Source organism: Taudactylus pleione, unplaced genomic scaffold, assembly GCF_031769625.1.
Source record: "Taudactylus pleione unplaced genomic scaffold, aTauple2 ptg000128l, whole genome shotgun sequence".
Lineage (NCBI taxonomy): Eukaryota > Metazoa > Chordata > Amphibia > Anura > Myobatrachidae > Taudactylus > Taudactylus pleione.
Window position 1 is genome coordinate 5,252,989 of NW_028284530.1, and position 12,587 is coordinate 5,265,575.

At 44.4% G+C, this 12,587-nt stretch overlaps 1 protein-coding gene across 2 annotated transcripts in view; it reads right to left on the reverse strand.

The window, feature by feature from the left end:
- Positions 1-2,693: 2,693 nt before the first annotated feature.
- PPARG (peroxisome proliferator activated receptor gamma) overlaps positions 2,694-12,587 on the reverse strand; it is a 96,886-nt gene continuing 86,992 nt past the window's right edge. For both annotated transcript variants that reach the window (XM_088472765.1, XM_088472766.1), the window contains exons 6-7: positions 9,710-10,163; positions 2,694-3,435 (exon numbers count right to left, since the gene is read on the reverse strand). In XM_088472765.1, the coding sequence (XP_088328891.1) occupies positions 3,188-3,435; positions 9,710-10,163 (702 nt within the window). In that variant the 3' untranslated portion in view covers positions 2,694-3,187. The remainder of the gene's footprint in view (positions 3,436-9,709; positions 10,164-12,587) is intronic.

A 12,587-nucleotide genomic window follows, 5' to 3' on the forward strand; every position in this document is an offset into this window, starting at 1 on the left:
AAAAAACTTTTTACATGTTGTCATTATGGGGTATTGTGTGTAGAATTTTGAGGACAAAAATGAATTTATTCCATTTTGGAATAAGGCTGTATGTAACATAATAAAATGTGGAAAAAGTGAAGCGTTGTGAATACTTTCCGGATGCACTGTACATACAGCATTTAGAAAAGAAGGCACTCAAAAGGGCCTATGAAATAAAATTTATCTTATGGAAAATAAAATTTGACCCAGGACATTACGTCATAGTTAATGAGAGGTTCGGGAACTGAGGAGCTCATTGAGACCCGCTCGCTAGATGCGTTCGCTCGCACCCTACGTATGCAAATCCAGCGCACGCCCAGCAAGGTAGGCGATTGCATGGTAAGGCATTAACACGCCCACTATGTCTTGGCGTGCGATCACTTTGTGTATTCAGATGCCCACCAGCCATTCCTAAGACGCTCACATGCGCACGTCATCTCCTGGAAGAGCTTGAAAACATTGGTACATCGGGGACCATCGGATGCGATCGCAGCACTTGAGATTGACTATACCCTGCCGCAAGCACTACGATCACTTCAGTGTAAATACAAACAAGTGACGTGTACTATTACGCTGCCTTTTCATTATGCACGCCTCTGAAACTGCGTTGAAACCTCCACTCCCCCATTTCTAGTGGACTGCCCCTGTCACCACCCACAAACGGCTTCTCCTGTCACTCACTCTGCTCTGCTCACTCTGCTGGGCTGTCTATGCACAGCGAGCGATTGCTTCCCGAGCGTTCGCACTGGTTCGCGTACACGCATTGCGATGCATACGCATGCGCAGATTGCAACTATCGGCCAGCTATGAGTGTTCGCATCCTAGCGAGCGTGTCTGAATCAGCTCCTGAGTTCTGCTGGAAAATAGCACTAGTGGAAGGGCATGCTGGAATTTGTAGTTTTACAGAAGCTGGAGTGCCACAGTCTACCTACCCGTTATTATGTGAGGTATGATATGTCATATGTGAATATATATAATATAAATCAGTTTGCATTAGGATTATTTAAAATGTTCATGTCACTGTATGCTAGGGTAGCGTTTACATTATCTAGGAAATGTGTCTTTGGAGTTTGTACTTAAACATTGGCAACTAAATAAAGCAGACCGATGGTCGGTGACTTCATTGCATCACAGTGCGGATCTTAGACTTGACATTGCATGGTAACCAAACACAATGTTATATAGAGGGATAAAAAATGACATTTGTTACCATGAATTATGTAATACCAGTGCTTGCCAATGCTGTACATGCCAACATGAGAAAATAAATAACCTTGAGTTAAATGGTGGTAAAGAGGTTTTGTTGAAGTGTCATTTTCCTGATGCCATCCAGGTCCCAAGTGGGAAAAATAATTGGGGGCATTATTGCAATGTGGCAAGCTTTGTCACATTGGGCCTGTACACCAATAGCATCGCCGCAGAGATGCTAAAATAAGCGAATACCACAGGGGGAGTCTAAAGAAAAAAGACGCCTTCTTTCGGCATCGCAGATCCGAACGCTGCGTACGAGTACGCAGCTTCAGATCACTATTGCGACCATCGGTCGCTATACCTGCAGCCATCGCCTATCTGAGTACGTCTAAGCTTACTTAGAATGGGCGACAGGAAATCTGTATCAGAAAACGCAGACCCTGGCCTCGGCACTCCCACAAAACGGAGGCGAGATGCCGCCCTTTCCCGCCCTCAAACGACCACAACCTGTCAATCAGGCTGCGACGTCTGGAGCACTGCGACTGGGGTCTCAGTGGCATCGAGGCACATACTCACTGCAGCCCCTGCGCAGTCAAGCCACCATCGGAGAAGCCTGAATCAGACCCACAGTTGTTCAGCTAATGCCATTTACACTTCATCAATGGGGAAGAGTTATTTAATGTCTTTGGGCTGATCATAATGACGGACTATGGCCCTCATTCAGAGCCACTCGCTATTTGCGGTCGTTCGTTCTAAAACAAGGGGTGGCTATTCAAATGAACCGTTCGCTCTTTGCGGTCTGTTCACTCCTCTAGGTCTGAACGAGCGAACAAAACTAGCGGTCGTTTTTTGAAAAAATACGCCCCCTGGCCACTCGCATCCTATGTCATGTCCGCTATTTATTAGATTAATCGAGTACATCGACCAGGGTATGAACTGCTCACTATTCTTGGGGTTGGTTTTTGCTACCACAATTTTGCGAGCAGTTCTGGCTATAAAATAACCCAGTGACGTGGTCAATGACGCTGCTGTTTTAATTATGCACACCCTTAAAACGCCCGTTTTGACCTTTAAGCACGCCTGCGTTCGGATCTCCACTCCCCATCTTCGAGCACCTTCCCCTGTTACCCCCCCACATACGCCTACTCCTGTCACTCAAATTATCAGGCATTCGCTATTTTGCGAGCACATGAATTTCGACCGCACTGACTGGTTCGCGCATGCGTATAACGATCCGTACGCATGCGCAGTTGGGCAAACATCGCTCGGAACGAATGAGCGGCCGCTTACGAGTGGCTCTGAATCAGGCCCAATGTCATTCTTTACTAAACAAAAAAAAATGGCAAAGTCAGGAGTGGTGGAAATATAACAGCACAAAGCAGTCTGCACGGTGCATCTAGAACGTTCGGTAAGGTATATTTCACATAGCAGTAAGCAACACACATTTTTTAAGACAATTTTATATTAAAAGTAATTGTACATGTGCTTTATAAACCAGCTGCATAAAATAGACCAGTTATATGAAAGCTTTGTGTCTTTTAAGGCTTTGTCACAGTAAATGTTGCTGCGGTTTACTTTTTTTTCCCTCATGAAAATAGTGCAAATTGTAAAAATACATAATTATAAGAGGTTAGTTCAGTACAGGTTCCCGTATCTCTCTTGCAGGCATGGTGGAGTTCCAGTACAAGTCACTGTAGAGCTCTTGCAGATCTGGCTGGAGTTTCAGTGCAACTTGTTGTAGATGTACAAGTTGTGGTAGATATCTTGAAGATACAGTTGATGGATCAGGACAAGTCTCTTGGATGTTGGAGAACATTCAGTACAAGTCATTGTATATCGCTAACCAATATTGGTAGAGATTCAGTATAAGTCCCCGTTGCTGTCCTACAGATGTGAGACTTTGTAGATCTCTTGCATTTGTGAGTGGTCATTCAGTACAAGACCTTGTAAATGTCTTGCAGATATGGGTGGCGATTCAGTACAGATCCTTGTAAATCTCTTGCAGGAGTGGATGGAGGTTCATCTCCACCTCCGTTTTCCTTATAATCTGCAATAACTGGACATGCTCTGTTACAACTTGCCTAAGGTCTGTCATCTTTTGGAGAAGTTTAGCAAAGAGCTGGGAGGAGTCCGGGTGGTTCAACTTGAGTTGCAGCTCCAGAGCTTGTAGCAAAGTGTCCTGAATATCTTCTATGGGCTTCACATTCAACAATCCTGGTCGATCTAAACAGTAAATATTAATTAAAGAAACACAATTAATTAATTGCAGATTTCTTTTAGTACTGAGATACATGAAGTGCAATAAGTCCGTACTGATAGCATAAAGATATCAATATTTGGAACTTTTACATATGTAATGTAATAACTTCTCCAGCATAAAAACATCCACATTACCTAACACTGTAAGTGGCAAATAGGGGACATTCAAAACTGCTAAGTTAATTACAACATTGCTATTCTAGTTGTAACATAGGAGAATCTTTATATTATGCTGTAAAGACAATAAGTGTAATATTATACTAGCAATCATTGGGCACGATTCTATTCAACACGATGTAAATAGCGCCGGGAGATAGCTCCCGGAGCTATTCAATTCATCGCGATGTTAGGTCGGGGAAGACTCGTTCTCGCACCTTAAACAGAGTGTTTAGGCGCGATAACGGGCATTCCCCGACCTAACTTCCCGGTGCGAGGTTATTTTCCAGGCGCGAAGGGCAGAAAACAGCTTCGCCGGGACTTTTGTCAGATTTCTGCTCTCATCCCCGGAGGGATGAGAGAAGAAGTCATTAGTCGGACTTGGCAGCGCGGTGTATTGAATAGCTCCGGGAGCTCACTCCCAGCGCTATTTACATTGCGTTGAATAGAATTGTGCCCATTATGCTAAATGGACTGAGATCTGTGGTATAATAAAATGTATTTACATCCAATAAACTAGTTGCCACCCTAAAGCAGTGCTGTCTAATGTAGGGCATACATTATGCATTTAGATCTGGACGATAATTGCATAGAGTATTGTCGTGGCAGATCAGTGATGATCGGTCAGTGGTACATGTGAAATCTTCCAACATGCCCATCGGTCTGACAATGTATGCCCAGCATTAGTGTTACTATGAAAATGGACAGTGTTCACTGGCTGCATATGGAGCCCCTTTTTGTAAGTATCTCATTTAGCTGTAAGATGGGGCCTCAGCCACTTGGACACTACCACAATAAAAGGTCTGTTTAAATAATATGCAGTGACAACAAAGGATTTTCTATCGCTGTATATCATGGGGCTGCAAACAAAAATGTGCGAGTCCGGTGGAACAGTAAGTACGACATTTACTTGAGCCGTGAGTAATTCACACCTAATTGGATTGAGCCCTAACACTGTATAGTTGTGGATCGCATCAAATGAACACAAGTAAATTCTGGTTAAATTGGTTTTCTATGGAGGAAGACCACAAAAGCTGGGCTCTTTATGAAACACAAATACCTCTCATTTAAATGTTAGCAAAGCATGTTAGTTGTACTGCAACTATAGCAACAGCTGGAGAGGTATACCACTTTCCGCTGCCGCAAAAACACGGATTATTGCCGTGTCAACCCGGGTCGCAGCTTAGTGAAAAAGACTCTTTGGAAAAAATCCCAGGTCAATTAACCTGGCATTTCTTCTCGAATCTCGTGCAGGGTTTTATACGAATAAAACCCGGGTCAGGCTCACTGTAAATGGGTAACCCAGGTCTCCCAACCTGGGACTCGTTTACAGTAGGGATGTGCAGGCTCGGATAGGTTCGAGTTTGCACGTTGAGTTTCGGATTTTTCCCTCCAAAAAAACGGAACTCAGAAAGAGGCAAAACGTCATCTTGCATGGACAAACATCATCATTCCTGGACTTTTGTCCAGGAATGATGATGTTTGTCCATGCAAGATGACGTTTTGCCTCGTTCTGAGTTCCGTTTTTTTGGAGGGAAAAATCCGAACTCAGCGTGCAAACTCGAACCTATCCGAGCCTGCACATCCCTAGTTTACAGCATGGTGATTGGGTGAACTCGGAAGGTGTCTGTGACAGCTGTCACCGGGGAGGAAGAAAGTACAGGCTGCCTGTATGGTCCGGTCCATTCTGGTTTTTACCCCATCCCCGCTTCATACAGGGAGGCTGTAATCTCTCCCAGACTGTCTCCCCGGTGACAGCTGTGACATCAGACAGCCACCTGAAAGGACAACCCCCCCCCCTCTCCCAGATGGACCCACTCCTCTGGTTGTCGGTCCGCTCCAGTCTGGCATTCAGGGGAGAGCTGGAGTTTCCGGCGCTTGGTAATGACATCATCTCCAAGCACCGGTAGTGTACCTGCGTGCTGTATGAACGGCGCCGACCCGGGATACTGCGCCTCAGTAGGAATGGTATAAATCCCGGGTCTGACTCGGCTTGGAACCGTGGTCCAAATCCCATGTCAGGCCTGGGATTTCGGTGGAAAAGCGGTATCCCAGGTTTTATTAAATGGCTGTTTATTCCTTGCACATAATCTTATGCAGCCATTCAAAAGTGTGTTTTATTTATTATACACAATATTTTTAAATAAATCCCATTATTTGTGCCAAGCATTGCATGAATGATTGTGGTGCATCTAGAAATGGGAGTATTTTATGATATACTATTATTTGAAAACATACATTTATTTCACCATCTACTTCAGATGATAGAAGTCTGGTTAGAACCTGCTGCAATTATATATTCTACACCTGCCGATAAATAAACCCAGTAAACTTATCCTCAAATGACATTGCTTTAATCTGGCATTTACAAGGCAGTTACACGTTAACCAATTCTCTGTCTCTGCCCAACATTGATATTGAATCTCATAAAATCTGCACGTTACTGAGTTTAGCTGGGAATGATGCCATGATACCCTGTTTAAGGCCAGAGATGACCCTAAAGCACAAGAGGAGAAAATATAACTCATTCTTCATCAGATACTGGAGGCTATTCTTCCATAAAAGCTAATTTGCCAATCCTGCTGAAGAGATGTATAGCTACAGTATTATGGTCATAAAAATATGTTTACAGAAAAGTTCTGATTGGTGCTTTAAGAGGTACAGTACTGTAATACAACTTGCTACTGGCAGTTTTGTATCTGCAGTGGATATTGTGTTCTTTAATTATTAAACTGGAATGATTGACAATGAGGGTTTATTATAACAGGGCTAGAACTGGTGGCCTCTCGTAACTCAGAACTTTTCTGGTGATATGGGGAGGGATCGGAGACAGTATAAAGTGTGTTTAGTCTTTTTCCATTATTGACAGTGTTAAGTTGTTGACATGTAATCAGAGAACTTTTGTAGTTTTTGCATCCTGTATTAGATATGTTCTTAGAACAGGCTCCTAGGGTGGAGGTATGGAAGTTCGTTACTAAGGGGTCTATTTACTAAGGGGAGAAAAGGGGGAAAAACGCTAAAGACAGAGAAAGTCCCTGTACATACCGCTTCTCAGTATGTGCTAAAAGGATTTTCTCTGCTAAGTGCAGGCTACAATATCACACTGCACCTGGGGCACTTAATGCTACCATAGCATACCTCCCAACTGTCCCACATCCAGCGGGACAGTCCCATTTTTCTGTGACTGTCCCACTGTGGGGGGGAAGTTGGAAGTTGCTATGCAGAGCAGCGAGTGTGCAGGAGAACAGATGCCGTGCGTATACGGAGAGCCTGTGGGCTGCCCAGTATCTCGGAGAGTGCTGGGCATGCCCCCATAGTGACGTAAATGGGGGAAGCAGTGTGGCTCTGCCCTGGTTTCCCGAGGCTCCTCCCCTTTCCTGGAGCCCCGCCCTCTTTTCGGACACTTTCCGTCAGGTGACTTCTCTAGCGCTGATATCGCCTCCTGTAGCTGCGGGTATCTGCTTTTCCTCACTGGACAAGCAGGACTTGAGCTGTGTCAGGTTGGCCGTTTGTTAATAAAGTTTGTTGACAAAAAAAAAAACACTCTCTGCTTCCTGCTGCACGGAGACCTGGTGATGGCGAATCCAGTGTCTCTTACTGTGCCGCCTACACCACTGAGGGGGTGACTCAACGTTCACCCTCCTCGGCTGGTCTATTTTTAGTAATACCTGCGGTAGCCAGATCCTACTTCGCAGCGCTAGCAGGTGAAGCAGGAGCAACAATAACTCCACATTAAGTGGACTGTTATTAAATAGACCCCTAAGTGCAGTGAATGGACCTTCCAAAATGCTTTGCATCTATATGAGATACTCAGTACACACCCAGAAACACATCTAATCCAAAAAATGTCTGCCACTCACTTTTGTCACCTTGCAGAATATTGCTCCCCGTTGCCCTCTTAGATGCACTAAAAACGCAGCTCAAAGCATAATGCATATGCAGAGCTGAGGCGGCACTCAGGAACAAATAGAAGACGTGTAGGTTACTAAAGCATATACTTGGTATCCTACACGTCTTCTATTTGTCCCTGAGAGCCGCTTCAACTCTGTGTGTGTGTATATATATATATATATATATATATATTTATTTATTAAAGACTAGCTGGGACACCCGGTGTTGCCTGGGTTGAAGACTGGACCCTGAAGTACACCTGCAGCCTTTATTTTTTACATTGTCCTCGTCTATAACCTGGATAACTATGCAGATTAGGAGTAAATGACAGTGCAGGCAGGCGTATTCTCATACCATTTGGAATGGGGTATATCAGGAGCAGACTGACTTACAGAACAGAAATCAGTATACTGTAGCTTCCAAAATCACTTGGGTTTCAGATATCACTGCAGAACAGAGGGGGTGATTCAGCTGTGGTCAGATATGCTATGCAGCTGCTCTAACATGTTAGCAGCTGCGATAGCTGTAATATGATAATGCGCCTCCTGAATGCATTACTGATCCCAGCTGTAGCCAAGGTCGCAGCATTGGATCATCTTGGATCCCTTCGGGCTGGCTGAATGACCATGGGGGCAAGCAGGCCGACCTCCGCAGATGAGTAAAAGAGGCCAGGACAGAGGGCTTCATTCAGAGCCGCTCGTAAGCGGCTGCTCGTTCGTTCCGAGCGATGCTCGCACATCTGCGCATGCGCATGGGTTTTAGTACGCATGCGCGAACCAGTCAGTGTGGTCGAAAATCGTGTGCTCGCAATATAGCGAATGCCTGCTAATTTGAGTGACAGGATGAGGCGTTTGTGGGTGGTAACAGGGGAAGGTGCTTGAAAACGGGGAGTGGAGATCCGAACGCAGGCGTGCCAAACGGTCAAAAAGGGCGTTTAATGGGTGTGCATAATTAACAAAGCAGCGTCATCGACCACGTCAGTTGGGTGTCTTTTAGCCAGAACTGCTCGCATGATTGCGGTTGGAAAATGCAACCACAAGAATAGCGAGCAGTTCATTCGCCTTTCGATGTACTCGATTAATCTAATAAATAGCAGAGATGACGTATGATGCGAGTGGCCAGGGGGCATTTTTTCCAAAAAAACGTCTGCATGTTTTGTTCGCTTGTTCAGACTTAGAGGCGTGAACAGACCACAAAGAGCGAACGGTCAATTTAAATAGCCTGCCCTTTTTTCTGGACGAGCGAGCGCAAATAGCGTCCGGCTCTGAATCAGACCCAGAGATCCTGGCCTTTCCACTCCCCAACGGCGGCGACTCACCTCCGTTTTAGGAAACGAGGCCGTCACTGCCCGCTCCCCACCCAGTAAAGGCAGCAGACTGTCAATCACTGACAGTCTGCTGCCAGAGTACATGTGGTATTGCAGACCCATACTGCACATGTACAGTATGGTTTGGGCGCATGAGCAGATTCCTGATAATCGAGGATCTGCGTGATCACTGTGACTGCATCCACAGCTGATTCACCCCCTGAAATCATGCTACAAACCAACTTTATAGACCATGTCTAGAAGGGCTGCCTTCAGGGGGGTAATCCCAGGACTGGAGTCACATTCCCGGACAGAAGGGGGCCCGTCTGCAGTGGCACTGCGTGGCTGCGATCAATCTCGTGCTGTTTGTCATCTCTATATGCTAAGATTTGCCAGGATCAAAGATTGTGGATTGATTATGCTATCTGTCACAATCTGACTTTATCAAGTGCTGAGCTGCTCATGAGCCTGCCAGAGTGTGACAGTGTGTGTATGAAGCCAGCCCCTCAGCCCCAGAACCTGTGTAATTTAAGAGTGTCCCTTTTTTGGGATTGTGTGACAGTGTTGGCCCTGACGAAGTTCAAACCAAGGGAAAAACCTAATCCAGGTCAAACTACACCACCATGCTAAATTTGGTGGAGCTAGGTCCAAAATTCTGGCCGTGCATAAAGGACAAACAGGCAGACACACACACTTTCTCTATTATTATTATATAGATTCACTGCATTCATTGCCTACTGTGCATGTACTTACAGCGGTATGGTACTGCATCTCCTGTTTTTTTAGGATATAATTCTCAGTACACAATTTTATTCTGTATTTATGGATAACTACATAGTGTAGGGTCCCAACTGTCATTCTGTTATGTCACAGACCATATCTTACCTCCACTAAGTATGATAACAGCTACAAAGATGGCAAGATCACTGTCGTCCAATTCTAATGCATTAAACCTTATGGCAAATTCAAACTTGGGCTCCATAAATTCACAAAATGGCTTCCTCAAACTCTTGAGAAACTCCCGGGTCATAAAACCTTGTCCCTCAGCAATGAGAACACCGTCTTTATTCATGAGAGAGGCCAGCATTGTAAATATGATCTCATGGACCCCGTACTTCAGGAGAGTTACTTGGTCATTTAGGTCAAGGCTGACAAATCCTGGAATGTTTTTGGCAAATTCAGTGATCTCCCGTACAGCTTCTACTGAGCGAGACTGACATCTCTGGAAAATACGGATGGCAACTTCCTTGTTTTGCTCCAGATAAGGGGTCACGGAGTACTGGCACTTGATCTGATCCTCTCCCATCATCAGTGAGTTCATATCATAGATCACCACTGGCTGAAAGAAAAAGACCAAAAATTATATGTAATACATCCACATACCCCTTGTTTTGGCAGAACTAATTTCTGTAACACTTATGATGAAATGTAGTTATTCTGACTTCTATTATTTTATAATGTTACCATTGCTGTGTATGCTGACAATCTGTTTCCAGCAGCAAACTCTGCAACACTGCATTAAAGTAGTCCCTAATTACAGTTACATTGTATCCATACAACTGACCATTCTGCTTTGATGGTTTTTCCTTCTCATACATACAGCTAGGTAGTCCCTTGCCATTTGAATATCTTTTAGGAGACTTGTTGGTGAACTGTTTTGAAAACTAAAGGGGGAAATGTATCAAATCTTAAGAGTTGAAAAGTTGGCCATAGCAATCAATCGGAATAGGTATGTAATGCCAAATACCGAGAGCGGCAGCCCGGCAGGTCGAAATCCCGACAGCTGAAGGTAAGGACCCTAACCTTCCCCTCTCTCCCCCCTTACCATCCCTTAGGGGTGCCTAACTCTAACCTCCGCCCCTATGCCTAACCCTAATCTCCCCCGTTAGTGTCTAAATCTAACCCTCCCTCCCCGCACCCTAAACCTAACCCCCCTAGTGGTGCCTAAGCTTAACCCCCCTTTCCCCTACTCTAACCCTCCCAGGCCAGTGCCTAACCCCAAGTCCCCCTGGGGGTCCCTACCTAAACCTAACCCTCTTACCCCCCCCGCCTACGTTCAGTATGCCGGGTGTTGGGATTCCGTAATGGGGCTAATGATAGGCATCGGGATTTCGACGCCTATCTTTAGTCCCATGTCGGGATGTAAGTGTCGGAATATCGACGAGCGGGATAGTGCCCGCCGGTATCCTGACTGCATTCCAATCAATCAGCTCATTTATTTATCAAGTACATTCTATAAAATGACAGCTAAAACTGTATGGATGCTGTGGGTAACTTCTCCACTTGTCCACTTCTCAACTCTTTAGAAGATTTGATACATTTCCCCCAAATATTATATCCCTAATAACTAAGATTATACGATAGTATGAAGTAGATTTAATTTCCACCGGCCAATAGTAGTTACCAACCTGGTATCTCTATTACTGTTGACAACTTGACAATCAACCCCACCACACAAGCTCGCTGCCTAGGTGTCATCCTTGACTCTGAATTGTCTTTTGTTCCCCACATTCAATCTGTCTCTAAATCCTGTTACATACTTCTAAAAAACATAGCCAAAATTCGACCATATCTTACACAAGACACTGCAAAAACTTTAATACACGCACTCATAATTTCCCGCATTGACTATTGCAATAGTCTCCTTACTGGTCTTCCCAAAAACAGGCTCTCCCCACTACAATCCATTTTGAATGCAGCTGCGAGGTTGATCTTTCTCACCAAACGTTCAGTGTCTGCTGATCCACTCTGTCAGTCCCTCCATTGGCTCCCGGTCTTCTACCGTATCCAATTTAAAATACTTACACTCACACATAAAGCTATTAACCAAACCACACCTACATACATCTCTTCACTTATCTCAAAATATCTTCCAACCCGACATCTCCGCTCTGCACAAGATCTGCGTCTCTCATCCCAGCGCATTACTTGTTCCCATGCACGGTTACAGGACTTTTTTCGGGCTGCACCCACCCTGTGGAATGCCCTCCCACACACAATAAGACTTTCCACTAGTTTCCAAACATTCAAGCGTTCTCTGAAAACTCACCTCCTCAGACAAGCTTATCAGATTCCAGGACCGCCCACCTAACCTTTTATAGCTCCCTATCTAACTCTCTTCTTATAGTAAACACCTATCACATCTTCTCTGTCTTCAATTTAACATCATCCTAACCCTAGGCCAACTTTCCAGTGTGATTGGATTATACAGCCCACCAAGAACATCTGCAATCGGGCTGGACCAATTTGCAATATGTAGCACCTATCCTTGTATATCAACACTTATTTCCCTATAGATTGTAAGCTTGCGAGCAGGGCCCTCTTATAAATGTCTTTTATGTATGTATGTCTTTTACAACCCAGTACAATGTTAATTCAAATTGTAAAGTGCGACGGAATTTGTTGCGCTATATAAGAAACTGTTAATAAATAAATAAATAATCGAAGCCTTATTTATTTATCACTGGTTTTGATTATAATATTTTGATGCCAACATCGACAAGCTGGCCAAGCAAAAGCAATACCAAGTTTTGCACTGACATGAACATATTATTGTAAAAAAAAGGTAAATAGACCATGTTTTGTTCATTAATATAATAAAATGATCTTTTGAAGGCTTCATTATGGCCTTATTAGTCTGGAAAAGGTGTTAGAATCCTCTAAAATTTAGAGTCTAAATACCGCAGTATAGCTTAGTGGCCCTCGGGCTTCGCTGAATTTTTTAATGTGGCCCACACCATCTTAAAGGATGAAGACCCCTGTT